The sequence below is a fragment of the Lissotriton vulgaris genome, chromosome 2_1 (genome assembly GCF_964263255.1).
Source record: "Lissotriton vulgaris chromosome 2_1, aLisVul1.2, whole genome shotgun sequence".
NCBI classification, from domain to species: Eukaryota; Metazoa; Chordata; class Amphibia; order Caudata; family Salamandridae; genus Lissotriton; species Lissotriton vulgaris.
The window spans coordinates 1,838,638,303-1,838,665,612 of record NC_141687.1 but is presented as its reverse complement, the minus strand read 5'-3'; the positions used below and the strand labels follow the sequence as shown (position 1 = coordinate 1,838,665,612).

Genomic DNA, 27,310 nt, shown 5'->3' with positions numbered 1-27,310 from the left:
GGCTCTTGTTCGCGCTGAGAGAGAGAAGCGAGGCCACAGGTCAGAGTTTTAAGTAAATATTTGTGTGAAGTACTAACTGCGATTAGATGGGAAACAGGACGTACCTTACTATCAGCAAACAACCGGGCTTAGCGCTCCGTAAATGATTGTCAAGGGAGTCCCGTCATGACATCTAATTGGAAGGGACATCCGCTGTGAAAAGGAGGCGGAAAAAGCATGAGACCGCGTCCTTGAACAATAATGTGAGTGAATCTAAGAGCAGCGCTGGGGAGCATTGCCTACCTGTGTTCAGTTAGTGTCAGCCTTCAGGCGTTCTGGCGATCTCTGTCGAATCCAAGATGGGCGCCAGGTGTGTTTACCTGTATATGAGTCACAGGTAAAAAATGGGCATCATGGGATATGTAGTTTCTAGCCCAACATGTGTGTTGAACAGTGAAATACATATTAAAAGAATGACGTTTTTATAATTAGGTGACCGAGACATGTACAGCTTTGGAAAATTTAGAAGAGGAGGAAAGAGACAAACAGAGCCTCCCGGATGGGAGTGGTCTGCCGCAGCATTAAGTTGGAATATCTAGACCCTTGAGATTTCCGATAAAGTGTTAAGACCGTTTTGGGCACTCTTGAATTTTAAAATGAGATATGCTTCTTTCTGGAGGAGCATTCTGTCGATATCCACGTTTCGATTGGAAGATCGGAATGTGTACAAGACCGTCCACTTGAAGTCATTGATGTCGTGTTTCTCATTTAGAAAATGATCCACCATTGGGGCATTTGCGGTTTTATTCTTTAGCCTTGATCTGTGCTGGCAAATACGAGTGTTGACTTGTTGTGTCGTCTTACCGATATAGATTTTGGCACAGGGACATTGGACTGCATAAACCACATTCCTGGTTTTGCAATTAGAGAATTCTCTATGGTTCCATCTTGTCCCCTCATGCGTGAATTCATCCCCTTCAATGGTGTTGGGGCATACTACACAGGTGCCACATTTGTGGTGGCCTGTGATCGGTTTGAGATTCCACTGACTCAATAAGTCACATTTCTTTTTTGGTAACGAAACATCCGCTCTCGTAATTTGCTGCCCTATGCTTTGGTTTTTTCTGTACGCAAATATAGGTCGTGGGAATGGACATTCAAGATTGGCAAGCAGATGCCAGTTACTCAAAACGGCTTTTCTCAATTTATGGGTGTCTGGTCCAAAAGTGGACACACAGACCAATCTGTCAAGAGCAGGCTTGGGTCGAGTTTGGAGAAGTGTTTCACGGGGGGTATAGCGCGCCCTTTTGCATGCGTGCTTAAGTAACTTTTTAGGGTATCCCCTATTTTCCATTTCTTGACAGAACCTCTCAGCATGGTAGGAGAAATCCTCCAAGTGCGAGCAGTTTCTCCTGATTCGTAACAGTTGCCCGTATGGAAGATTGGATTTGAGATTGCGGGGATGCGCACTCTTGTGGTGCAAAATGGTGTTACGGTCAGTGTCTTTTTTGTACAGGGATGACATGAGTTCCCCGTCACAGGATGTCATTTCTACATCAAGGAAAGTCATCTTAGAATTGCTGTGGGCCATAGAGAATTTAATATCACCATGCCTATTGTTTAGCCAGTCGTGGAATGCTACCAGTTCGGTCTGGCTCCCCTGCCACAGGAGCCAGACGTCATCAATGTAGCGAAACCACTGGAGTATATGCTGTCGAAAGGGATTATTATTCTCCACAAATCTCTCCTCGTATTGTGCCATATACAATACGGCCATTTCCGGCGCATAAGGGCACCCCATAGCGGTGCCCTTGATTTGCATGAAGAACTCTCCATTAAATGAGAAATAGTTCTTCTTCAAAGCAATCTCTGCCAGTTTGATGATGAAAGTTGTGGGTACTTGGTGGGGTCTGTCTCTCATCTCCAGGTATATCTCCATCACCTCCAGCGCTTCTTCCTGAGGAATCTGCGTATAGAGGGAGGAGACATCCATGGTGACCATTAACTGAGTCTCTTGGTCAAATTTGGTCCCCTCTACCTTGAGTAAAAAGTCGGTGGTATCTCTCAAATAGGATTTGACCTTCGTCAAAAATGGTTTTAAAAAGAAATCCACATACTGGGAAAGTGGTTCAAGGCAAGAATCACACCCAGACACGATGGGGCGTCCTGGTGGATCTTGGAGGCTCTTATGGATTTTGGGCAAAAGGTATAGAACTGGTGTTCTAGGACTCTTTTTCAGGAGATATTCATGTTCTTTTTTGCCCAAAAATCCTTCTTCAAACCCTTTTGCCAATGTTTCTGAAATGAGCTGTTGGATATCACTGACTGGATCTTCATTGAGGCGTCTGTACCAAGTCTGGTTGTTGACTTGCTGGGTGCCTTCAGCTAAATATTTGTCACGTGCCCAAACGACTACTGCCCCGCCCTTGTCGGCCTGTTTAATGACTATTGAGGTGTCTTCTTTCAGGGATTTCATTGCCGCACGTTGTCTATGGCCGATGTTTTGGTGAACAAAATGTTTTCCTTTTTCAAAGTTGTCAATAGATGACAGCAGAACTTGTTCGAAGGCTAAAACTTCCTTTGGGATATTTTGGTTGGGAACAAAGTTGGACTTGTTTCTTAACCCAGTCACTTCCACATTGGGTGACGGTACATAATTGCAAAAGAATGTTTTAAGTCGAATTTTGCGACAAAACTCAATTGCTTCCAATTTGAGTCTAGTGTAGTCAGTACGTTTGCTTGGCACAAATTTTAATCCCAGATTCAAAACCGAATATTCATCCGGTGTGAGGGATTTTTTAGACAGATTGACGACCGTACTACCGCTACCTACGATTTGTAGGAGCGGTTCCTGGTCCTCATCTCCCAAGGTTGTTTGAAGCGGGTTTTTGGCTGTTGGCCCTGTTCTAAAAAAGCCACCTGCTTTTTTAGATTGCGGTTATCAGAGCTGGATGAGTCAGAAGAAGACGTTTCTGAAAACGTAGTGAAACGATTTCTAGACCGGCCCTGGTATGTGGATAACGCTCTGCCGCAAATGTGGTTTAATTAAGTTATAGCCATTTGTTTTGCTATACAATACCATTAGCAAAGCAAATGGCTGTAACTTAATGAAAGGCGAGACCTATTGCATTTTCAATGCTTGTTTCAGAATGTCAGGACAACATGTGAAGATGTGGCATGCCAGACTCTAAATTAAGGGATGCAAAAGGCCAAACGACAAGTCAATGTGAATTGCTCATGCAAGATGTTTAACAGCATCCCACCACACATGAGGTGTACTCCCTCACTCCTAAACCACAGAACAGTGGTGAAATTCATGCAAGCGACATAAGGAACCCACCAGCTTTTCTCACCCCTTGGCAGAACTGTGAAAAGAAATCCTAACCCTGCATCCCAATCTCTACTGGTGGTCTTGAACTGCTTCTACTCGCCTCTGTGTACAGAACTCTTTTGATACCCAGCAAGGCTCACGCTTTATAGGTTGCAGTACTTATAGGAGAACTTTGATAGTCATCCACTTCCTACCTCTGCCCCCACCCCCCACCCCCGTTGTGGGCACATCAATTAGTGTCTTCAATACAACATCAGTGATGTCATCCCATGTAGGTTGTAAAGCATGGGGATCAGAATATACTCCATTTTAAACCCTGTTTGTTGAAAATAATTTAGTGGCTCGTTTCAGAGGTGCCCATTGCTGGTTCAAGACTATCAGATCCAGGCCAGATTTTCTAGATATACACATAAGACCATAATACATACAGGCTAGATTTACATATAGTTAATGAAAATGGACTAATTTACATTACCAGTAGTTATCCTGAAAACTTAGCACAGATACAGTAATCCTAGACAGACAGTGGACACCTCCTCTTAATTGAACTTTTATTCCCATACTTGCCGAAATTTCTCTGCCATGTGATGCCCATGTAGGTCAAAGGGAGCCCTGGACTGCTACCCTTTGTCTAAGCTGTCCTGTATATCCCTTATAAATATGTGAACATTAATTCACAGAGCACATTTTTAATACTGAATATATTCAGAAGAAACAGGTGAACGCTATTTTATTATCTCATCCAAAAACTGCATGTAATTATAAACCAAAGTCCAAAGACCAGTGTATTTGTTATTTAGCTACTTCTGCAGACACACTTAGTTCTTACGATTGTAAGTGGTTCACTGAATGTGTTACATCTTCACCCCCTCTTCCCACTAATTATTTGAATTTACAGTAGTGTTTATGGTACTGTAGAATAGCATGTAAAGTAACTCTAGAAGCCAATGGTCATTGCAGATAGAAATGCTATGGAACTAATGACCTTTTGTATGAAAGTTGTTTACCTAATCAATGTCTGGATTTTTTTTTTTTTAGGAGTTTTATATAGCGCGAAGTAGACCAGAGAAATTGAGTACAGATGGACACATTCATTTTGATAGGCGCAGGGAGATTAAGTGATTTTCCCAGAATCACTGGATATTGAGCGTCGCCCCAGCTTCGAAGTCGCCCGCTCTAGCCCTAAGGCTACATCCTCTCCCCGTGCTTTGGTACATAACATAAGGCCCTAAAACATTGTCAAGAAGACTAAGCAAGGAACGACTTTCAACATAAACACAGTGTGTGGCGAATTAAACATTGCAGCAGTTGGGCTTCGTGTTTTCCTAGCTTGTTTAATGCTGGCTCCTTTCTTTTAAAATAATATCCTATTTACCTAAACCTGCTGTACCAGTGAACAAGGAACTAGTGTGTTCTTGCAGACGTTTGGGTAGCACACGCCATGCAGCAGCCCCTATGGGTCATCGTACAAATGAAACTCAACCCTGCTTCTCGTTGAAAGGAGAAGCATTCGTAGGGTGATGTAAGCACCAGTTAACTGTAGAAAAACGCCTTAAATGTCAGTTTATTCACATTTGGTCACCTTGAATGTATGCACTTACTGTGGGCTTCTGAAAAATCCTCTGATATGCTTCTGCAAAGAAGGTGGTCTGTGTTTTAATTAAGTTGTTTGCACTGTATTGTATTGGTTATTGATGTAGCGCTTAGCATACCCCTTGTGAGGCCTATAGCGCTTAGGGTGCGTGTTTATTGTTTCTATATAGCAAAAAATTTGCAGCATCAGACACATAATCTTCTGAAAAAGTAAATGTTGTGCATGAGCTTTTTTTTACTAGGAACTGGAGGCAGCTCCTGTTGGGCAGCCCTTGTGTTCTGCTCCACTGCGCACGACTTGGCCTCATGGAGGAGAAAAAGTATTTCAGTCCCCAGAATCCGACTAAAGAGCGCTAGATATTCCGTGGTAATGACTCAGCGGCCTTCTTCTGGAGACTAGTGATATGCCTAGGCAACGAAAAGGCTGTGTCGCTTGGCAGGGTTGTATGACGTTACAACGCATTCCCTTGCAACGCATGCCTTTTCCACGCATTCATTACAACGGGAATGCCATTACCCCGCTTATGGTTTACCACGAAAATGCCTTTACCGCGCATTATTTTACAACGTTTTTCGTTGTATAACTATGCATGATAATGGCATTTTCATGTTAAACCGACTGCAGGGCTGATTATTTAGTTAAGATCTATAAACATTGTTTTAAAAATCCTAACCTAAAAATTGGTGTAGTAAAAAAAATATACTCAGTTTTTGTCCGTAATTCTCCTTTGTCTTACACTGTTTCAATTGGTCCTTTTTCTATTTTTTTGGCACTGCAGTACGTAGTTGCACGTACGTAATTACGTAGTTAGTTTGGCTCTCATTAAGGACAACAGCCACTGAAGATCGTTTTTCAGGTAAGACTTTTGCGGTTTTTTTTTTTAACCCCACTCGTTTTTTTATTTGGAGGGGGGAGACTACCAAACCCCCCTTTTTTATTTTGACCTTTAGCTCACATTCCTTTACTACGTATCTCGTAGTAAAGGAATGCGAGGTAAAGGTTAACCGTGGTAACCACGCATGCGTTGTAAAGCATGCGTGGTTAGGGAATTTGTGGAAACGGCCGCGTTGTAGTGGCTGTTTCCCCTCGAACCCCCATAAGCGCCTCGAGGCAGGAGTGACTCGAACCCCAATTCCCTGCTGCAGTGGCCCGAGACGAAGCTCTGTGCCTCCAGCTGACAGACCTGGGGCCAGCACATTCTCCGCCCTAACCTGCCTACGGGACAGGGGTGTTAGGGGTAATACTGGTCGTCTTACTAAATCTAGTGTTAATTAAGTACAGTTCATGTTCAAACTAAACTATCAGTTCAATTATTTGTTAGTTTGAAATACTGGAATAGGTTAATAAATGTAACCTTTCATTTTCAGTCAATGTAATTTGTTGTTTAAGAATTTGCATTTGACAATGCTTGTTGAATTTAAGTCTAAGTGTTTTGCCCTTAGGTTTTTTCTGCTAGAATGTGCGCTCTTTACGAGAGAGGCTTGCGCTGGCTCTCGTGACTGGAATCTAATTGGAGAGAGAGCTTGCGCTGCTCTCGTGACAGTGCTTTGTCTATAAATAGACTTTTCTCCTAACGGTCCGGCGCTTCGTCTCTCGTTGCTTCCCTGACGAGCGCTTCTATTCCTGAGCTGATGGTTCAAGTAATCAACCGTTAATCCTTTTTATAACCTAACCAGAGTTCCTTACTCCCTAACTCCTCAAATCTCAGTCCCTAGTCGTGCCCTAATGTAAGCTGTCAGTTTTCAGCTGATTCGCGGCTTTCTGAAGCCGAAGACTCGAGGTTTCTCCTCCGTGTATGCTGGGATACCGAATTGCGTATCTTCTCTCCGGAAGGCAGTTCGAATCTCCTGTTCACTGCGTGGATGGCTGTGAAAGGACAGTAAGATTTATTTATTCAGCAGTAAAAGAACTGATGAACAATTGCGCTTCAAGAGAATTTAATGTTTTAAAATCGAACTAAAAAACCTACGAAGAATTTTAGGAGTAGGTTAAAAGTTAAAACTGTCTGAGTAAAACAAACCTTGGCAAGGTCAAAGGAACATTCGTGTTTAACCAGAAATGTATATTTAAGAGCCTACGAAGTATTTGAAAGGGGCTCAGTCTTGACTCCAGTGTTTGAAACAAGCCTTGGCTAAGGCAAAAGAACAAATGTGAATTACCAGAAATGTGTATTTAAGAGCCTACGAAGTATAGTAAGAGGCTTGGTCTTGACTCCAGTGTTTGAAAACAAGCCTTGGCTAAGGCAAAAGAACAAATGTGAATTACCTGAAATGTATATTTTAGAGTCTACGAAGTATTTGTAAGAGGCTTAGCCTTGACTCCAGTGTTTGAAACAAGCCTTGGCTAAGGCAAAAGAACTAATGTGATTTACCAGAAATGTATTTATAATTGTGTAAATAGGAAACTTGAAAGAGACTCAGAATTGAAGGGTTTATTTTCAAGGAAGCCTTCTGGGAAAAAAAACTTTTCAACTGTAATTTGGGAGTAGGTTGTTGTTATTTCTACTATCTTCCTACTGCAGATTTCCATTGAACAGAAGGATTGCTGTAGACTCCAGTGGTCTAGTGATTGAGACAGAGCAATTTCAGGTTCAAATTGAGTGAGAACAAGGGCCATTAAAACCTAAGAATTGCGTGGAACCTGTGAAGCGCATCTTTTAAGAAAGGTCAACGGTCTGGAACTCTTCTTTGAGAAACAACAGCAGAAGCCAGTGTTAATTTATATGTTGTTGGTTTCTCTCTCCACTTCCCCTTTCCCTTGGGGAAAAGTTGACTCAGTCAGAGTAGTATTCCCGATTGTGTTGATTGATCCTTGAGGGAGTTGGGAGTTTGCAGCTTCAAGAGGAAACGTCAGAAGTGACTCGCAGGACTTCCTCAACAAGGAGGCCCTGTGTTTATAACTCTTCCTCAATCCCTCGCCAGTTCAGGACATGTAAAGCACCTCCTCTCTTCCAACTATGGCGGCCGTCAAACCGGACCTTCAGTAATTGCCTTCTCCTATCACGTCTTTCAAATATAAGGCCAAGAACACAGGCGCGTCTTTATCCGACACATGCATGGTTTTCATTTTTATCTCCGGTCAGCTTATTTCATAACGTGTCAACATTTTACTCGTCAATATGCTTTGTTACGTGCCAGAGAGTGGCATTTCCTTCTGCTTTTACGTCCGAGCATGTAAACCCTACACTCAAGGCACTGTGTAATTGAACCTTACGGGAAGATTGCTGCGATACGGTGACTGTACTTTTATCTGACTGTTTGCTTTGGTATTGGCATGTGTAACAAGCTCTCGCCGTAGCGCTGTTTATTTTTGCATCTCACTTTCACTTTACCCCTTTGCGTGCGTCGGATGGCCCATGGCGGTCCGAAGTCACAGTGGACGTGTGCGGAGGACGGCCGGGGGCCGTCCTGACCACGCCCAGTCATAAATCACCCGCACTGTGGCGGAATTCCCGCCGCGGTCAACTGGTTAAGTGTGAGCGAAAGCACAATGCAAAAATAAACATGCGGCGCCCTATCTCCTTTTGGGAGGCCCATCAGGACTGGATGCAACCTGAGCATGGTGATCTCTTGTCTTTATGGGGCCATGTGTTGAAACACCTGGCCCCATAAAGATAAGAAATCGCTTACGACAGCCGTAATGCATGCGAGGCAGTCCGGGTGGGACGTCCCAGAAAGCCAAAGGGAGGCAACCCAAACATCTCATTTCCAATTGCTGGCCACCGTTTAGCATTAACAGTGACGCCGGCCAATAGAAATGAGGGGAGGGCCTTAAAGCCCTTTACTAAAACTCCTCATAGACAAGAAATAATACGGAGTGAGCTGCGCATGTGCGCAGCCACGCTAGCCGAGACCTAAAATTGAAATCCGGTTTTAGACTCCTCCTCTCCGTCCGCTATCATCTGTGCACTTTTTCAATCTACAAAGTGTACTTTTAAAGGAAAAGCTTTTTTCACCATAGCTTCCCTACCTTTGGAATAATTTATCACTAGAACTTGGAACGACTTCCTCTCATTTACAATTAAGTAAAACACTGAAAAACATCCTTTCAATTAATCCTTTCAGGTTAGACATAATTTCTTTTCAAAGTCTTAACGCACCACCAGACCTTTTGATGAAAGTTGCATTTTATAAGATTCAATTGAAGTTAATATTGTTCCAGCTTGCCCATCACTTGGTAATTCTTTGTTGTCTGTCTTTCAATTCGTCCATCATGCCCTTTATGCAATTATTAGTCTGCTGTAAAGTCAAAATCACGTCTATTAAAATGGTGTCATCTCATGAGATTAGTAGTTCTGGCATTATTACCCGCAGACTCATCCCTGCAGACTGGTTCGATGCATGTGAACTCAGAAGTCTTCAGTTTTTCTGTTGCCTGCATTGCCGATGAGTATAAACAGTGATCTTACCAATAACAGAAGGTCTCTAAATACAAAAAGATGGGGCAGTCACTTAATCAATAGGCTTGCTCCTCAACTCACCCTGAAATTAAATTTATATTCCCTGTCATCACATGGTGGACAGTACCAGCAGTTCTTGGCTGCCCCTTGCGGCCGGTACAGCAGAGGGTCCCTGGATCTACTTCTGTTCCTTATCAAATATCAGATTTTCTCTTCAGAGGGAATTCCAGCTTTCTAAAACACATTTTCATCATCATGAGCTGTAGTGAGGTTACTATATTCCCAATAGGCTCTGTGCATTGGAATAATACATCCTTTAGACTTGACGTAGGACTTATGTCTAGTAGGTCTCTATCGAATATATTTGACTTAATTGTGAGTGCCAGCTAGCTCAGAGGTCACTAGAAACTTTCTCGAATAAACAAGAAGGGATTAGTTTCTGACAACCCCATAAACATGACCACTTTGTTTCCCCAAGATAAAACTGATCTTCAGAGTCTTGGAAACAATAGATATACATTTTACTCAGTCAATCGTGCATGCTTCGTTTCACCAGAAGTGCAGAGAAATAGAGAGACGGGCGTTTTCAATAAAAGTATTTATTGAACAGTCTTCTTTCTCATGCAGAAGAAATGAACTACTACTATGGTAATACTGGCTGTAAAGTATAATGCGTACAGCAGGAAGAGTATTATAAAATAATACTGTAATAGCATGGTATGGCTTCTAAGTCATAAAATACATACATTAATAAATAAAGACTAAAAGTACTCAACTGGTGCTTCTAAAATATGCCTACCCCAATGTACCTAACCTAAGTCTAGTACGAGGGAAGAAGTAAGTATGGTGTAGCATAAGTTTATTTTCTTTTTGCCAAGAATCTATCCAAGATTTCTCTTAGGGTCTAATCAGCTCCGTACCTTGGTTTAGAATGAAGGAGGTCTGGTATCTCTCGGTCTCAGGACTCGATTTCCCAACACCCCACAAGGGGAGCTTGGAAACACTGGAGCTGGATTTCTCGGCAAGAGAATGGAAAGGGGCGACCAACTCGGTCCCCCCGAACTTATGGCAGAGTGCCTCGATCCCCCGGGAAGCCATTTTTGGGCGGGGGGCGCGTCTCGGCTGGTATGCCCGAAGCGGCGTAGCTGGGGCGCGCCCGTTCCCGCCCTAGAGTGGGCTGGCCTAGACACTGACGCAGCCAGCCACGCCCTCGGGGCAGGCAGGGGCGGGTATACGCCCGCCCTGAAGACGGATAAAAAGGGACGCAAGACCAGAAGACATCCTCTTGTTCTTGTGCCCTGAAGCTGCACCTCCTCGCTGCACGTGAGCTCGGGACAGAACGAAGAGCCAATTTTGAGCGTTTTAATCTTTCTTTTTGTCTTCTAGATACTTCGTTTGAAAGATGCCCAAGAAAGGCGCGAAGAGAATGACGACTGACCAGATGGTTCGGGTCCTCATGAAGGAGATGTCCGAAATAAAGAAGCGGTTGGCGGAGCGAGACGGGGAGGAGGGATCGGGGCGTCCACCGGCTGGAGGGAAGCCAAAGAGGCCGAGAAGGGGGCCAGCCGGGGGAGACGTCCCGGTCCCCTGTTCCCCGCTCGAGGCGCCAGCCCCAGTACCGGCCCCGGTACCGAAGGATGGGAATCCGATTCCCGTCGTAGTCACCCCGACATCCACTGAGGATATGCCTCCTGAGTTGGCGGCACAGTTAGCAGCGTGGTTGGGGGACAGTAGCGAGGGCGCCACGGCTGCCGAAGCGCAAGCACTGATGAAACAGTTGCGCGAGAAACGTGATACAGCCAAGGTACCCGCGCCGGCTGCGGTGTTAGACAAGCCACTAGTGGCGGAAGCAGCGTTCGGTGCAGGTAAGCGGCCATTGCCGATCGCGAGGGATGAGTCAGCACCCTCTCGTAGAGAAAAATTGGGGCAACATGTTCCTTTGGCAATAAAGGAGAAGATTTGGGCGGGGGAATATGTAAACATTTTCTCCTTGCTTGTTGATCATTATGAGGTTGAAACTGTTAAGAGTCAAAAGGATCTGATGCATCCGAGTGTTTGGCGCGCAAAAATGGCCGCCTTTAAAGTAAATGAGAATATTGGCAACTGGGGCAATGCATGGGGAATTTTTACGTCAATTTTGGGGGAACGTAGGCCTGAATTGCTCCCTGAGTTTCCAGTATATCAGTCACGAATTATGGGGTACTCGACATCGCACCAAGGTAACCAATGGTTCTGTTATGACAACCTTTTCAGGAAAGCGATGGAGCATAACAAAAGTTTAACCTGGGACTGTTATGATTCTTTGACATGGGATAAAATGAAAGAGTCAGGGATGTTAAAAATGCCGTTGGTGGGGAGTACTGTTGGTGAATCCTCCCGCCAATATGGGGGGACGCCCTTTCGGTCGGGTACGGGTACCGACGATTATCCGAGACCCGCCGGCAATGCAGGGAAGAAGGGTTTCTGTTTCAATTTCAACAAAGGTAAATGTACTAGGCCCCCGGGATCGTGTAAGTTCAAGCACGAATGTAGTGGTTGCGGGGCACCCCATCCTGAGTCATCGTGCAGAGCCAGAACGGGTGAGAATGGGGGTAGAGGAGGCGCCAAACAGGTCTAATGTAGTCCGAGGGGCGCCTTTACCAACCCCGATTGATACCTTGGCGATGATTCCCTGGCTCAGCGAATACCCAGATCGTACTTCTGCTGGGGTGCTGCGGAACGGTTTTTCATATGGTTTCCGCATCCCGGTGGGGGACTTTCAGGGTGTCGGGACGTGCAAAAATCAACTTTCCGTCTTGCAGCATACGACTGTAGTGCAGGATAAGATCCGGAAAGAGGTTATCCGAGGTCGGGTTGCCGGCCCGTTTAGTGTTCCCCCGGTACAGAATTTTGTCTGTTCTCCTTTAGGGGTGGTCCCCAAGAAGGACCCAGGTGAGTTTAGATTGATCCACAATTTATCAGCTCCTCATGGCCTTTCTGTGAACGATGCAATTGATCCAGAGGTATGTTCGGTGCGGTACGCATCATTCGATGAGGCCGTAGCCATTTTAAATCGCTTGGGGCCCGGGACGCTGATGGCGAAATCAGATATCGAGTCAGCGTTCCGTTTGCTCCCGGTACACCCTGACGACCAACGTCTTCTGGGATTCATGTTTCAAGGTTCGTATTACATGGATAGGTGTATGCCGATGGGGTGCTCTATATCTTGTGCATATTTCGAGAAATTCAGTAGTTTTCTACAATGGATTTACACGAAGGAAACGGGTTTTCGAAATGTGATGCATTACCTCGATGACTTTCTGTTCCTTGGGGCCGCTGGGGATGACGAATGTGCCCGGGCCTTGACTGAATTTTGTGTATTAATGGATCGATTTGGCGTGCCATTGGCACCAGGTAAAACTGTGGGTCCCTCGACTTGCCTCGAGTTTCTGGGGATCGAGTTGGACTCTAGTGAGGGTTGTTTTCGTTTACCAGCTGCCAAAGTGTCGAAATTCAGGGCAGCCCTGCAAATGTGTATAAATGCATCTAAAGTTACGCTGCATCAATTGCAGCAATTAGTGGGGAAGTTGAATTTTGCCCTGAGGGTGATCCCAATGGCCCGCCCCTTTTCCCGTTCAATTGCCCAGGCGATGGTCGGCCTAAACGAGGGTCATCATCGCACGAGACTATCGGCTGAGGTCCGCCAAGACATGCGTATTTGGTTAGCATTTTTGGCGGATTTCAATGGTCGAGTCGTCTGGAACAAACCAGCTTTGTCCTCTGAAGAGCTTGGTCTATGGACGGATTCAGCCGGAAGCATGGGCTTTGGCGCCATCTTCGGCACAAAATGGTCGGCACAAAGGTGGCCAACATGGTGGCATGAAGAGGGGCTGACGAGTAATATTGCTTTCCTTGAACTGTTTCCCATTTTGGTGGCCCTCAGAACCTGGCCCGATGGACTCAAAAATCACTCTGTCATATTTTGGTCTGACAATATGACCGTTGTAGAATGCATCAATAGTCAGGCAGCACGTTGTAAAATGATTTTAAGGCTGCTTAAAGAAATTGTCTTACTGTGTATGCAACTGAACGTGGTATTCAGAGCGAAGCATGTCCCAGGGGTGATGAATCAGGCAGCTGATGCACTGTCTCGTTTTCAAATGCAGGCTTTCTCGGGTTTCCTTCCCTCAGCGGACCCAGAGCCGGCACCCTTTCCCGAAGCTCTCTGGTCTCTCGGTGCCCCGAACTTCGTTACCTCGTGGGAGAGAGTCTAGCACCAAGGACGAGGAAGGCATACGAAGGGGCGTTTCGGGCCTATTTAGCCTTTTTGGGGACTGAGAGAGGGGGGCTTTGGGGGCATGAGGATTGGGTAGTGCATTTTCTGATGTCCTTGCGTAGGGCTGGGAAGTCGGTGGCTACAGCCCAGAGGCATCGTGCTGCCATTTCCTTTGTTGCCAGGGCTCATAATATCCAGGACCCGACAGCGTCTTTTGTGGTACAGAAAGCGCTGCGTGGGTGGCAACGCCTTGAGGGTCGCAGAGTAGATGAGAGGCGCCCGATAGGTCTGGATAGGTTGTCCCAGTTGCTGGCCACACTCCCCGCCACATGCTCGTCTCAGTTCGAGGCCTGTTTGTTCCGAGCTGCTTTTACGCTTGCATTTCACGGGGCGATGAGGATAAGTGAGCTGGTGGCAAGGAACAAACAGGATGTGGTGGGGGGTTTGTGCCGGGAACACGTTCAGATCTGGGGTGAGACGATGACTGTATCCTTTGTCAAGTCCAAAACCGATCAAGGTGGGGTAGGGGACTGCATAGTCATTCGCAGGATTCCAGGGTCCTCCATGTGTCCGGTAAAGTGTTTAGAAGACTACCTAGCACGAAGGGTGGCATCATGGGGAGGGGCATTGTTGAGACACGCGGACGCCACCCCACTGACGAAATTTCAGTTTCAGCGGGTGCTCGCGATGTCAATTACCGCAGCGGGCTTGGACCCGGGCGAGTTTGGGACCCATTCCTTTCGGATAGGGGCTGCCACTGAAGCTACAGCCAGGGGTCTCAATGTGGAACAAGTGAAACGTGTGGGGCGCTGGTCCTCCAATTGTTATAAGAGGTATGTGCGGTTGCACATGTTGTGAAGCTATGATAATGTACTCACGCTTCTTGTCTTTTGTTTGGTTTTCAGTTACGCAAGCCTTCGAGGCGGGGCGGACTATGCAGTCGACCCAACACCAGGCCAGCGGTCAGACATCACCGGCTGTGAGGAAAGAGGTGTGGGTCGTGGGCCACTCATACGTGAGGCGTGCCGCTGACGTATTCAAAGCAGGTGACATGATTCACGTAGCTGGGGAATACGGGTACAGGGTGTCCTTCTACGGAAGGGGCGGTCTCTGTATTGACCAGTTTCAGGCATTCTTTGAGGGTTTGTTAGGGCGGACGAGGTCACCGCCGTCTATAGTCATAGTACATTTAGGGGGCAATGATTTGGTCACCACCGGTAGACGACTTCTCCTAGAGGCAATGCTTTCCACTGTAAGTTGGTTGGCGAGGAAAGTTCCGGGGTGCATAATTGCGTGGTCTCATATGATCCCACGAAAAGTTTGGCGGGGGGCTGTTTCGATTCCTGCTTTGAACCATTCTGTTAGAAAACTTAATAACAAAGTGAGTAGGTTGTTCCGTTCCAGGACATTGCATTCTATCTCGCATGGTTGTATTAATGATGACAGTATGTATCTAGGGGATGGTGTGCATTTGTCTCGGGTGGGAAATGAGTTACTCATAGGAGACTTCTTAGCATGGTTAAAAAACGTTGAAACATGACCTTTAGGTAAGAGTTTTGTGGGGGTCCGGATAGCCGGTCAACTATCCGGCCTGTGGCGGTAAGGTCATGATCGGTGAGCACTAATTGGTAGATCCCTATGAGTGGGCGTCACCCAACACGGATGGGAGCGCTCGGGAGAGGTGGCCATTGGCCCCTCAATGGGGAGGCGGTCCCTTCTAAGGATGGGTCGCCGGAAGTAAAGGAAAAGGCGGTCAAGGCCCCTTCCTTTGTAGGAGGAGTTACAGCCCCCTCCTGGGGAATTTCCCGGGGCCAGTGACATCTGCGACGGCAGATGCGGTAAGTTGTGTGGGGTTGGGATAAGGTCTACGATACCTTCTAGATACCTCACACGAGTATTCGAACGACCTTTAAATGGCGTCGAGTCTTTAGGTGCCCCCGTCAAGTCAAGGGAAATTGGTAGTAGTTGCACTTGAGGTACGCCTCCGTGCTGTCGCCCCTCCCAAGTGGGAGGGGTAAGTCGGGTTAGGGATCTTGACACCAGTTATGACCTTGCCGTTGGCCCTTAAACGTTAGGATGTACAATTTCAATATGTCAAGAAAATGTTTGTAGGATGCTAGTTCGGCTAGGAGAACCTCTGTATTAGAGAATCTGTTAAGGATAGCCAAACATCGTAATGTGGTAATGAAATTGTACATAACATGAAACGTTTAATGTTTTAATTTTTGTTTTAATAAATACGGCCGGGATGGTCACTCCATCCCACTTCCAAAAACTTCAAGAACTGTTTCCGGTTTCCCTCCTTTTGGGGATTGTGTTGAGAGGGGGTGGCGGGTATCTCGGCCATATGGAAAGGGGCGACCAACTCGGTCCCCCCGAACTTATGGCAGAGTGCCTCGATCCCCCGGGAAGCCATTTTTGGGCGGGGGGCGCGTCTCGGCTGGTATGCCCGAAGCGGCATAGCTGGGGCGCGCCCGTTCCCGCCCTAGAGTGGGCTGGCCTAGACACTGACGCAGCCAGCCACGCCCTCGGGGCAGGCAGGGGCGGGTATACGCCCGCCCTGAAGACGGATAAAAAGGGACGCAAGACCAGAAGACATCCTCTTGTTCTTGTGCCCTGAAGCTGCACCTCCTCGCTGCACGTGAGCTCGGGACAGAACGAAGAGCCAATTTTGACCCACCCGCCAGCCCCTGAAGACAGCCAGTTGTTTGTAATAAAGTTGATTAATTTTGCTTCCATTTCGTTTACAGGTTGTGGAGTCATGTTGATGTTGAGTATAATAAAGAATGGTCGGTTTGAGTACGTTTTTGCCATTAAAGAGATTCAGATATAGTGTTGAATTTTAAGCATGCTCTTTCGGTCATAGTGGCCAATGTATTCTTAGGTTTTGTTAGCACTGTCTTTGTTAGCACTGTCGTATTTATTTTGGTAGGCGGTAAGGTCATGATCGGTGAGCACTAATTGGTAGATCCCTATGAGTGGGCGTCACCCAACACGGATGGGAGCGCTCGGGAGAGGTGGCCATTGGCCCCTCAATGGGGAGGCGGTCCCTTCTAAGGATGGGTCGCCGGAAGTAAAGGAAAAGGCGGTCAAGGCCCCTTCCTTTGTAGGAGGGGTTACAGCCCCCTCCTGGGGAATTTCCCGGGGCCAGTGACATCTGCGACGGCAGATGCGGTAAGTTGTGTGGGGTTGGGATAAGGTCTACGATACCTTCTAGATACCTCACACGAGTATTCGAACGACCTTTAAATGGCGTCGAGTCTTTAGGTGCCCCCGTCAAGTCAAGGGAAATTGGTAGTAGTTGCACTTGAGGTACGCCTCCGTGCTGTCGCCCCTCCCAAGTGGGAGGGGTAAGTCGGGTTAGGGATCTTGACACCGGTTATGACCTTGCCGTTGGCCCTTAAACGTTAGGATGTACAATTTCAATATGTCAAGAAAATGTTTGTAGGATGCTAGTTCGGCTAGGAGAACCTCTGTATTAGAGAATCTGTTAAGGATAGCCAAACATCGTAATGTGGTAATGAAATTGTACATAACATGAAACGTTTAATGTTTTAATTTTTGTTTTAATAAATACGGCCGGGATGGTCACTCCATCCCACTTCCAAAAACTTCAAGAACTGTTTCCGGTTTCCCTCCTTTTGGGGATTGTGTTGAGAGGGGGTGGCGGGTATCTCGGCCATAAAGACAGCGTCTCTCTCAGTGCGTCTGCTAGAGGGTCGGCTTCCTTCGGCACTTGCTATGGCAGGATGCGTCGGGCAAGTAGATAGTCGAACTGCTCCAAACCACCGTGTGTTTGATATGGCAAGTGTGGGCATATTTATACCTTGAAGGTGCCGAGTTTGACGTAAAGGTGAACATAATAACGTCACCCAAGAGTCTCAGTTCTTTGAAACCTCCATGAGTTCTTGTACAAGTCAGTATTCGAGCAAGGGGAAGTCCCTAACTGCTGAAGCAGAGTTTTCCAAGAAATCGTTGTAGATTTTCGGAACTAGTGGAAGTAGCCATGCCGTATTTATACTGCATGAGCTATGTCTAAATATGGTTAGGATTTCTATGCCTATATAAGGATATGGTGACTTATACCTATATAAGGGCATGGATCGGGAAAATTATACAAGGGTCCTAAAGTGCTATACAACACCCACTCCACGTTAATATGTTCAACATTACTAAGTTCAACCACTAAAACACATTCTAAGGCATGTGTTTACAATCCCACCCAAAAATACATGAAAAAATGGTTGTACATTAAAAAAAAAAAACATTTGTACAGTACGCATTTTAAAAGCAATGACCTCATTGTAAGCATATAGTGTGATATTGGCAATGCTAACTGAATGAATCGTCAAATTATATTTATGAAATGGCTCTTAGTTACAGAAGAAAAAGTCGAGACCATTCCATAGCAGAATATATAAACTGTTTTGGTATGTAGATAAGGTCAATATTGTTTTTAGGAAGTATTCAATGAATTCTTGTTCTCTAAGAATAGTTCTACTTTAAGCAGATTACTTTGTGCTAAAGTTCAGTTTTTGAAAAAAGTCAAATCAAATCGTAGAAAAATAAGAGTCCCAAAGCCAGAAGTTTTGTTTTGAAACTGCGAAGGTCGAATTCAGAGTTCATAGAACTCTGTGTGCTCATTTCAAAAGGTATTCCCGGTGTCAGGAGAAAACATTAAATTGTCTAGGCTGGCAAAGAAATAGCCTACCACAGTAGATGAAAGTTGAACCATTTCACTAAGTAGATCAATCATACTCAGATTAGAAGCATCGCCGTCAGCGTCAGTCCCATTAGCAATGTTCGCAGTAGATGGTACCTGTGTGCCTGTCGGTCCATGTATCTCAGCCGGAATTGTCGGTGAGACCTCAATGAATGACGTCATCAGGATTGGTAGCCGTTGGGGGCAACACAATGCATGAGTCGCTACCGAACCAAGCAAAGCGTCAACATCCGTTGGCAGTGCTGATGGAAGTGTCAGACAGATATCTAACACACATTCCTCTGCACAAAGCAGGCATCGTAGAACAGGTAAGAGGCAATCTTGCCAGATTGGGTCTGAACGATAGGAACCATGTGGTATTCAGATCTCTCAAACGAGCCAAGCCAAGAATCTGTGTTATGCGCTCACGATACTGCATTGCCAGAAGAGCATTCTGCATGGTAATCTGGGTATCGCTGGTGACTGGACTTGCCATAACGAAGCAGAAGAAATAAGAATAATATCCCTGCTACGAGTCTCAAGACGAGAGGCAGGCCGCCGAACACAGAGTGCACGAAGTTTGGAAAAATGCCTAGGACTGCTTCAAAGGGTGCTAATAGTCCCGAAAAAATCATCTTAAATACACGTACAACACCACTGGTATCAGACATGTTTAAGATACGACCCAACATTTCTGCGAAATGTACGGGGCAGTTTGTTGTATCTCTGCAGAGGACCTTGCAACATGCAGATCATACGTCTCTTTGGACGAGGTCAGTGGCACCGTTTTTTGTAAAAGAATGGCTTTCATTCTGCTTAAAGTATCGATTCGTATAGAAGAGATGTTCAGTGAAGGCCATAGAGGCGACTCCCCGTCTGTCTTAGTTTTTGGAAACAATACTTGCATACAACAATTGACCCTGGCTGACACACTAACGAGATAGGCTATTCCTGGCGTCATTCCACAACAGCTGTGATCATTCAGCATTATGTAGCTCCCATTGGAAAGCTGCCTAAAAATTGGATCTATCACTGCTTCCGGGGAACCCTGCAGGTGGCATGATAAGTTGTTCGAAGAACCATCGCAGGCTCCATGCAAATTATTGCCCTGACATAGAAGTGCACCACTCAGTGAGCTCTTGCAATTTTTACCCCTAAGAAATACCTGCTTTCCCCCACTCCAACATGTGTGTTTATGGTAAATCCCAGGTCGACTTTATGTACTCTTTACCCAACCTTTCATACAGGCCTGCTGGTATGTGTTTCAAGCAATACTGAAACTGGAAAATCGTCACTGGTATTGTGATGGTACCATGTATTATCCATTCAACAGCTGGTTTCTCAGAAACGGTTAATGGTAATCTTTCCAGTTTGTCTATGCTCAGCACCGTATAGTCTGCTCCCCTCTGTGCCAAAGAGATTTGTTTTTCTGTAAGGTTAAATCCAGTAAACAATGACGTGGTGTTGATTAGACGCCAAGGCACAAAGCCTGAATGAAGATTTTGTAACGTCCAGCCTAGCAGCATTATAGAACGTAATTGAGACTGGCCATGTTGTAACATGAGCAAGTCCTGTTCCATTATATCTATGGCAGAGTATACAATGCTGTCCAAAGAATAAATTCTGGATGACAGAGTTGTTAAACCATTGTCAACTACAGAGAGAGCTTTCTCTAAATTAATACGATCAATTTCTCGTATGCGTCCTGCAGTTTCCATTTGCGTGACTTTCCATGCTTCATTATAAGCAACGTATATACCGGCGCATATGAAACGTTTATGGCGTTGTTTGCGAGGCCCTAGTAAGAAGTCTCTCAAATCAACGCCATCTTTAAGTAAAGTTAAGTGTTGTTTTATTTCTTGGAGTGTGGATTTGTTTACCCATTCAAGGCACAGTTTTCCTACACTGTAAGTTGTTATTATCCCTGGATGTTGTCTCTGGACATATCTTGGATCTGGCCTAGTTACTGTAAACCCTTGACAGTTATTAGTGTCTGTGGGCAAGATTAGCCATTTTTTCCAATCAGGATTAGTTCTGTTCTGTTTTAAAATGTAGTTTACGTCTACCTCCTCATCTGTAGTTCCATTTCTATCAGGTGTGGGTTTAGGTATGGACGGTTTGTTTACATCTTTTATCTTATCCAGGCCAAGACAAGATGTCTGAACAGTTTCATTTAAAAACATTTGTACTGGAATGATGCAGGCTCTAAATAAGGCTTCTAAACCTTGCACCTGCCAGTCTTTTGTGCCCCAGACAGTTTTTGTTTCAATCTTGTCTTTCCAAAAATCAAAACCTAATGAGGACAGCTGAGCATAAAAGGCCGCAGAATACATTTGCTTAGTATTAGTCAACATACTTTTCATTCCTGTCTGATTAACATTTCTAAAGTAAAATGTTTCTGGATTTGTGAAATTAAAACCTGAGAAGTATGGACATTTTTCATAAAATGTTTTTGAGCTACCCTTTGGTGGCGTCGGACAATGTTCCCATTGATTACAAGTAAAAACATTTGTAGGGTTTGCAGATTTGTGCAAATAATGGTGACCAAAATGATTAAAAGAATACATTTCTTCATAATTTGCTGAACCTTCTAAGTATTCATGTTTTGCAAATTTTGCTGACATTTCTAAGTCTGCCATCATGTTATTAACAGTTTCAAAGTCGCAATCATAAGAAAATGTACTCGGTGAAACAGTCACTGTATGAAACCTTAAATTGGTGTGGAATCTTCAACAGCACAAGCGGGCCATAAATGTCATAATCAGTTATGTCCCATGCTATACTACCAGGAAGAGGAATGGCTGTGATGTTCACTGATGACCGGTCTCGTTGTTGACGAGATGATTTGTGAGGCTTCAGGAGCAAGTTGATGTTCTTACTTGCTGTGTCCATTTTACTTTATTTCTCATCTATTAGCTTTCCCAAACTTAAAACAAGAATGAGCCAAAGTAGGAGAAAAAGTACACCTAACACAATCCAAAATTTAACCCATGGTGAAACCAGATATGTATTTTCAAGTTGATGAAAGAGTTCTGTTATTTTTTCTTTGAAAGTTTTATATGCTGGCGTCGTTTCGGGCTCACTGGGATCCTCAGAAAACGTATCAAAGTTGATGAAATAGCCAGAGGCAGTTCTGTCAATTGTTGCTATTGCATCTGGATTACTTGAAATCGCTGGAGCTGCTTGATCCCTTGTCATATTAGTATAGTCTGAGGCTATATCATTGAGACAGGAGTTTCTTGACGAACTGTTATTTGGGTCTCAAGAGGCACCAGTTCCATGGCTTTGTTACATAGTCCATCTTTTCTCACTGCAGATTCTTCAAAGGTGATGAGTCTTTCAGTTTGTACCTCTTGGATAGTAGCAAGATTTGGTTGTCTGCTACATCTTAGGAGTCCACTGGGCCTGCTACTTATTATCGGCCACATGGTGTCGTTTTACCAGGTCAATTGATACGGACCGGTTCTCCTTTCTTCCAGCAAGGGGCGGCAGTAACACTGTTCTTGATCCGTGGATTGCTAGTACAGGTACAGGTTTTCTGTAAGAAGGCCCAAATTCCTTCTTATTCGCTATTTTCTCTCTGACCAGATCCCCAATCTTTGGAATCCAGACCGGTGGTTTTTCTTCAGTGGTCGTTGGCTTTTGTATGGTGTTGCTTACACTTCTTCTTGTTTCGTTTAAGTCCTGTAAAACAGCCAAACGATCTTTGATGTCAAAGGGTTTTTGTTCCACCACTGAAGTATGACGATCAAGGTCTTCGACCATCATTCTAGTACCAAAAAGGATTTCATATGGAGTGATTCCACTCAGAGAATTTCTTGGCAGATTATTAAGACTACGTTGGACACTTATTAGATGTTTGACCCACCAGTCACCCGAGCCTAATACCCTAGCTGGTATGGATTGCTTTGTCCCGATTTTTTCTTTCCACTACCGAATTTCCCTCAGGATGGAATGGACTCGAAAACCGCAATGCAACGCCCAAACTGGCCATGGCCTCCTTGTAAGCTTGAGAGCTAAACGCAGGACCCTAGTCAGAATGTAGCGTGCCGATTGCGTATGTGCCGATAAAGACTCACAAATCTTTTATAACAGTTCAGGCGTCAGCCGAGCGCTGAGGCCACATCCAAATGAATCTTGTCCTAATATTTGTCGGATCGCATTCGTCCATGGTAACGTCTGCGTGTAGAAAGTCTAATGCTGTCTTACAATGGTATCTGTACTGGGCTGGCTACACTGTAGTCAGGAATCTGGTGGCGCTGTAAGATGTGATCTCTGTAGCAGACATCGCAATTAATTCCAAATTCGTAAATGTGGGCGCTCATCCTGACCACCGGTACATCTCTTTTTAATTCTAGTAGAGATTTTGAGATCCCTTGATGGATCAGACCCTCTCCCATATGTGCTTCTTGAATCAAAGCACCTCTCTGATTCCTGTTTGGAATTACCCTATCCCCCACTCCAGGGATTCAAGCAAAAGGAACGGGGTTGGCATCAATTATGTATGTATATTCGAGTGGATAATTTAGAGGTAACGCAGCTCCAATGCCTTTGCTTGTGGCATTGACAGCTAGCATTGTTTCACCGTCTATTTTTGTTTTTGAACGAGTGATTGTAGCCACGGAAGCCGTTTGCACAGCTACCTTCGCGGCTTCATCAGCCAATGAATTCCCTTGAGCGTGAACCCCATCACTCTGCTGACTCAGTGTATGGATCACGTGAGTCTTTTGTAGTTCTTTCTGAAACTGAACTGCTTGTTCCCAAAGCAATTTATGCTTGATTGTGCCACATTTTGCGTCTTTGAAACCGTTTTGAACCCATTTCTGCAAGTATTCGTTGTAAGATTGAACGCAGTAATACGAATCGCACACTATGAGTGTGGGGAATTCGCGATCAGCATTTTCAAGCGCCATCTTGAAAGCCTGTAGTTCAGCTCGCTGAGCTGTACAGTCTCCTAGAGATGGAGTTTTTGTGACCATAGGTCTGAATTTAACATCGCGCCAGCGACCTTTAACAATCGTGCGCACAGCACTGTAAGCTTGTTTACCCCCAATTGCGGGCTGTGCTGACCCGTCTGTATAAATTATACATCCGTAATGTTCTTGAGGCAGAATCTCAGTGGGCAGAGTACATTCTTGTTTGTATTGGAGAAATTATTGTGTTTTCAAGTAGGGGTTCAAAAACGTATTCAACGTCTGTTGCAGCAAGAGAATTAACCCATTGTATCCATCTTGGATGTAAAGCCTTTGCATTTGGAATGCTCGCTTTTGTTACTGCCTCTAAGGCAGGTACAGGAGTAACAACCTTTATGTGTTTTCCCTGCACGAGGGCTCTCTTTTGCTAATGCAGTTTGAACCGCTGTCAGCATTTTTTCTGTTGAAGTGAATTTCATTTCAGCTTGTGTGTACAAGTGTGATTTGTAGTATTGGTACCTCCTTCATTAAAGTTTAGGTATGTGAATCCGCATCTCCCTCGGATGATTCGGATTACAAAGTTGCGTACGTTGTCGCGTGTTTGTAAATGTGTTGTTGCGAACATGTCTGTTTGCACTGAATGCAAAATTTCTGTATGTTTTTGAGTCCAATTATTTGATTTGAAATCAGGTTTTATTAATTCGTAGAGAGGTTTAACCCTTTCTGCGTAATTTAGAATGTAAGTTCTTCCGAAATTCAGCAAGCCTAGAATTGACTGCAAGTTTTTCAGCGTTTTTGGAGGTTGGAGCAGCGCACATTTTTCTAGAAAGTTTGCTGCCATGCTTTTGCCTTCACTTGAAAGTTCGTATCCTAAGAATAGGACGTTGAGGTGGGCAATTTGTGATTTCTTAAAATTGAATTTGTACCCTTCAGAGGCGAAACCAAGTATTATGGTGTTCACTCTGTTCAAGTGCCTGTCCAAGTCATCGTCTGTGAGATAGATGTCATCGACATAAGATAGTGCTTCATCATCATACGTCTGTTACTCTGGCTGAAAATAACCCTGGACTATTCTTGAATCCCTGAGGGAGACAACAGAAGTGCCGCTGTGTCCCCATAATTGAGAAAGCGGTCAAATACCTGCTTTCAGGTGCAATCTTTAGACCGAAAAAAACGTTAGAAATATCTAATGTGATTTTATATTTTTTGCGCACGATGTTATTCATCAGTGCTGCACTGTGTGCATTTTGTACTTCAAAGGTTTTGCAACAAGAGTTTAAATGTCTGTAATCCAAAACTAGACGATATGTATTGTCCGGTTTGGAGACAGGAAACAAAGGATTGTTAATTGACGAGGTGCATGTTTCAATCACCCCTTGGTATTCAAGTTGATCTAAGTTCTCCCTGACCTGTTTTTTAGCTTCTTACTTCACTGAATACTTCCTCTGGGCAGTCGGTTGATTTTTCAACTGGATTTTATGGTGAGGAGAATCCTCATCCCTTCCCACATGATTTTTATATAATGCTGGAGTCTGGGCGATAGCCCACTTTCTGGCATACGTGTATTTTTTATGAATATGACTATGATTGGAGAAGGCTGGCATAATGATCTCTTTGCCATGTGGGCACTCCCTGACATATTCTGGTGGCCAGTCTTTTTCAGCTAGAAGAATGTCATAACCCTTTGATAGCTTCTCCCAAAAGAGTGCTTTTATTTTCCTAGTTATGTCCCACTCTATCCGGAGTGTTACTTCAAATAACTTATGGGGTACACTAACCCTGGTATCGGCAGTTTCAATCTGAATGCATTAATTCAGGTCCACTGTCTTGTGGATTTGGGGATCTTTTGGCAGACCACCAAAGGTGTCAGGGTCACCCTATAGTCCACTGGGGTCCGGAATACAAACTGAGGCCAACGCTGGAGCCAGAGAGAAAGGATATTTATTATAATCTCATGAGAAGGAGAGGCCTCAACAACAGACACCCATAGCTGTCTGAGGAGGCAGTCTGTTAGAATGGTCTTACTTCACATGTTATATACTCTTTATCCTGCCCCAGGCATGTAAGGGAATTGTTTTACTAATGTTTTATTACATTCCTAAACAAATAGAAAATCTGGAGAATCAGCAGGTGAGTAGCCTTTGGGGGTTTTAGCAGGATATGGGTAAAACATAATTACATAGTACACATCAAACATAGATAAGTCTGATTAGGCCTGTTGAAGGACGCCTGCATGGTGAGGGCGATCAACATCTGAGAAACTCCATGTCCGACTGGTTGAGCATGGGCTGGTCAGTTAGTGGCAGCCCAAAGCATGAACAAAGTGTCCCTGCAGGAAGGCAACAGGTCAAAAGGTGGAGCTCCAGCATGTTCATGACACAGAGAGAAAGTCAGTCATGAAGGTTAAAGCGCAACATGGTGGAGTTAAGCACAAAAAGGTGGAGTGAATGGCAAGATAGCAGACCCACTTTTCCACAGTCCCTCCTTTTGCCATAGCGAAACCATTTTCAGTCAATTACAATGTTCATCAATAGCTGTGTCTCACGTTCAGTCATTATCTTGTCGTTTTTGACGTGGGCATTCATGGGGACTGGTTTGATAGCATTTGCACATAGGCCGCAAAGTGGGGGGCCACAATGAAGACAAAGACAGCAGAAGAAGATCAGTGCAAGAGGTACTAGGATAATCATTAGGCAGAGTACTGACTTGATGCTGCTCTACTAAACAGAACACTACTCTAAAACAATGCCAGCAGAACAGTAAGAACAGTCACACAAATTCACTTCTCGTGGACCATTTTTGGATGCTAGAGGTGGAGCCACTTCCTCTTCCATGGCAATTCAGTCAAATGGGAACTTATCTAACATATACTGTATACAATTGCACTGGAATCGCTAGTGCAACTGTGCCCAAAGTCCGTTCTAAGCCTCTTTGGTAGGCTTCTATCGTCCATCCATTGTCTTCTTCCGCGTTTGGCCTCTCGATCCAGGCCTTTCCATGAAAATAGTGCTTCTTCGTATCTGTTGGAGTGCCCTCCTGGCAAACACTCACAGCTCACTCGAAAGTCTCAATGTCTCAAGGCAGGGCACCAGTGTCTCTCCTCTGCGGCAGGCACTACAGATATTGTGCTCTTTGTTGGTCGTGGGCGCTGATCATATCGTGCAGACCCAAATACTGATTAATCAGGAAAGAGCAACAGAGTTTCAGGTTCAATAACACTCTCAGGCTCCAACACTTGTTATTCAGTGTCAGAGGGCGCTCGGGCTGCTCTTTCATTCTAATTTTCCTTTCAACATGGATACCACAAATGTAGTGCCTCTTGCCAATCTTGGATTCTCCGGTGCACTGCCCTTCTGTTGGAGCAAAGAAAAGGAGGGGGGTGTCCAAAACTTAGGCCAAGGGGCTCAGGGGACTGCGCGCTGTCAGAGGTTACTAGCACATGACAGGTATAAAACTGAAGCCTCAAATCAGCCCTGCCGTCAACAGGGATTCTTCTCTTTCACTCATTTTGCACTGAAACTCTTGTTCTGTGGCAAACAGGGAACCAGCTCCTCCTTCTTCTCTGATGTCCAACGCCGTCTGATGGAGCAAGCACAATGGTTTGGAGATGCCATTGATGACGCGCTGGTGATCGCTGTCCAGCCTTGCACTTTCTGGGTGGTGGAAATGTAGGTCCAAGACGTCCGCCCCTCATCTGTAGCTGTCACTGATGGGAGTTAGGACTCATCTTTATCATTGTTCTGCAGGTTATTATGACTCTTCCTTTTACTCTGGAAGATCCCGCAGAACCTAGTGATGTAGGGAATGTGACACAGTTGTTAGTTTCCTTCAAATTAGCACAAAAACAATTCGTTGTAATTAACAATGGGACTGCAAGCAGGTGGCCTGCAATCTTCAAGGGAGTGGCCTGACGCCATGGGACAAATCTGGTCTAGAATGCACTGTCACTGTCATAGGATACAAAGACAAAGGCCGTGCTTCTAGTCTCTTCAATTTGGTACTTTTCATTATCCTCACTAACTTCAATGGGAGGACATTATCCTCTGCCATCTAAGGGTAGATAGCTACATGGGAATTCTATCTGAATGTATGTCCTCAAACATAATGGCCTTGTCTAATGGGGTAAACATCTTTTGA

The 27,310-nt window shown here is 44.9% G+C and overlaps 1 protein-coding gene across 2 annotated transcripts in view; it reads left to right on the top strand.

Annotated features, from left to right (window-relative positions):
- Nucleotides 1–27,310, top strand: part of TIPIN (TIMELESS interacting protein) — a 313,598-nt gene that overhangs the window by 72,481 nt on the left and 213,807 nt on the right. Inside the window, exon 1 of one of the 2 annotated variants that reach the window (XM_086957991.1) lies at nt 6,671–6,783. The exons of the other annotated variant lie outside the window; for it this stretch is intronic. Coding sequence (XP_086814117.1) covers nt 6,767–6,783 — 17 coding nt within the window. The 5' untranslated portion in view covers nt 6,671–6,766. Of the gene's footprint in view, nt 1–6,670; nt 6,784–27,310 lie in introns of those variants that run through there. 2 annotated transcript variants of the gene reach the window in all.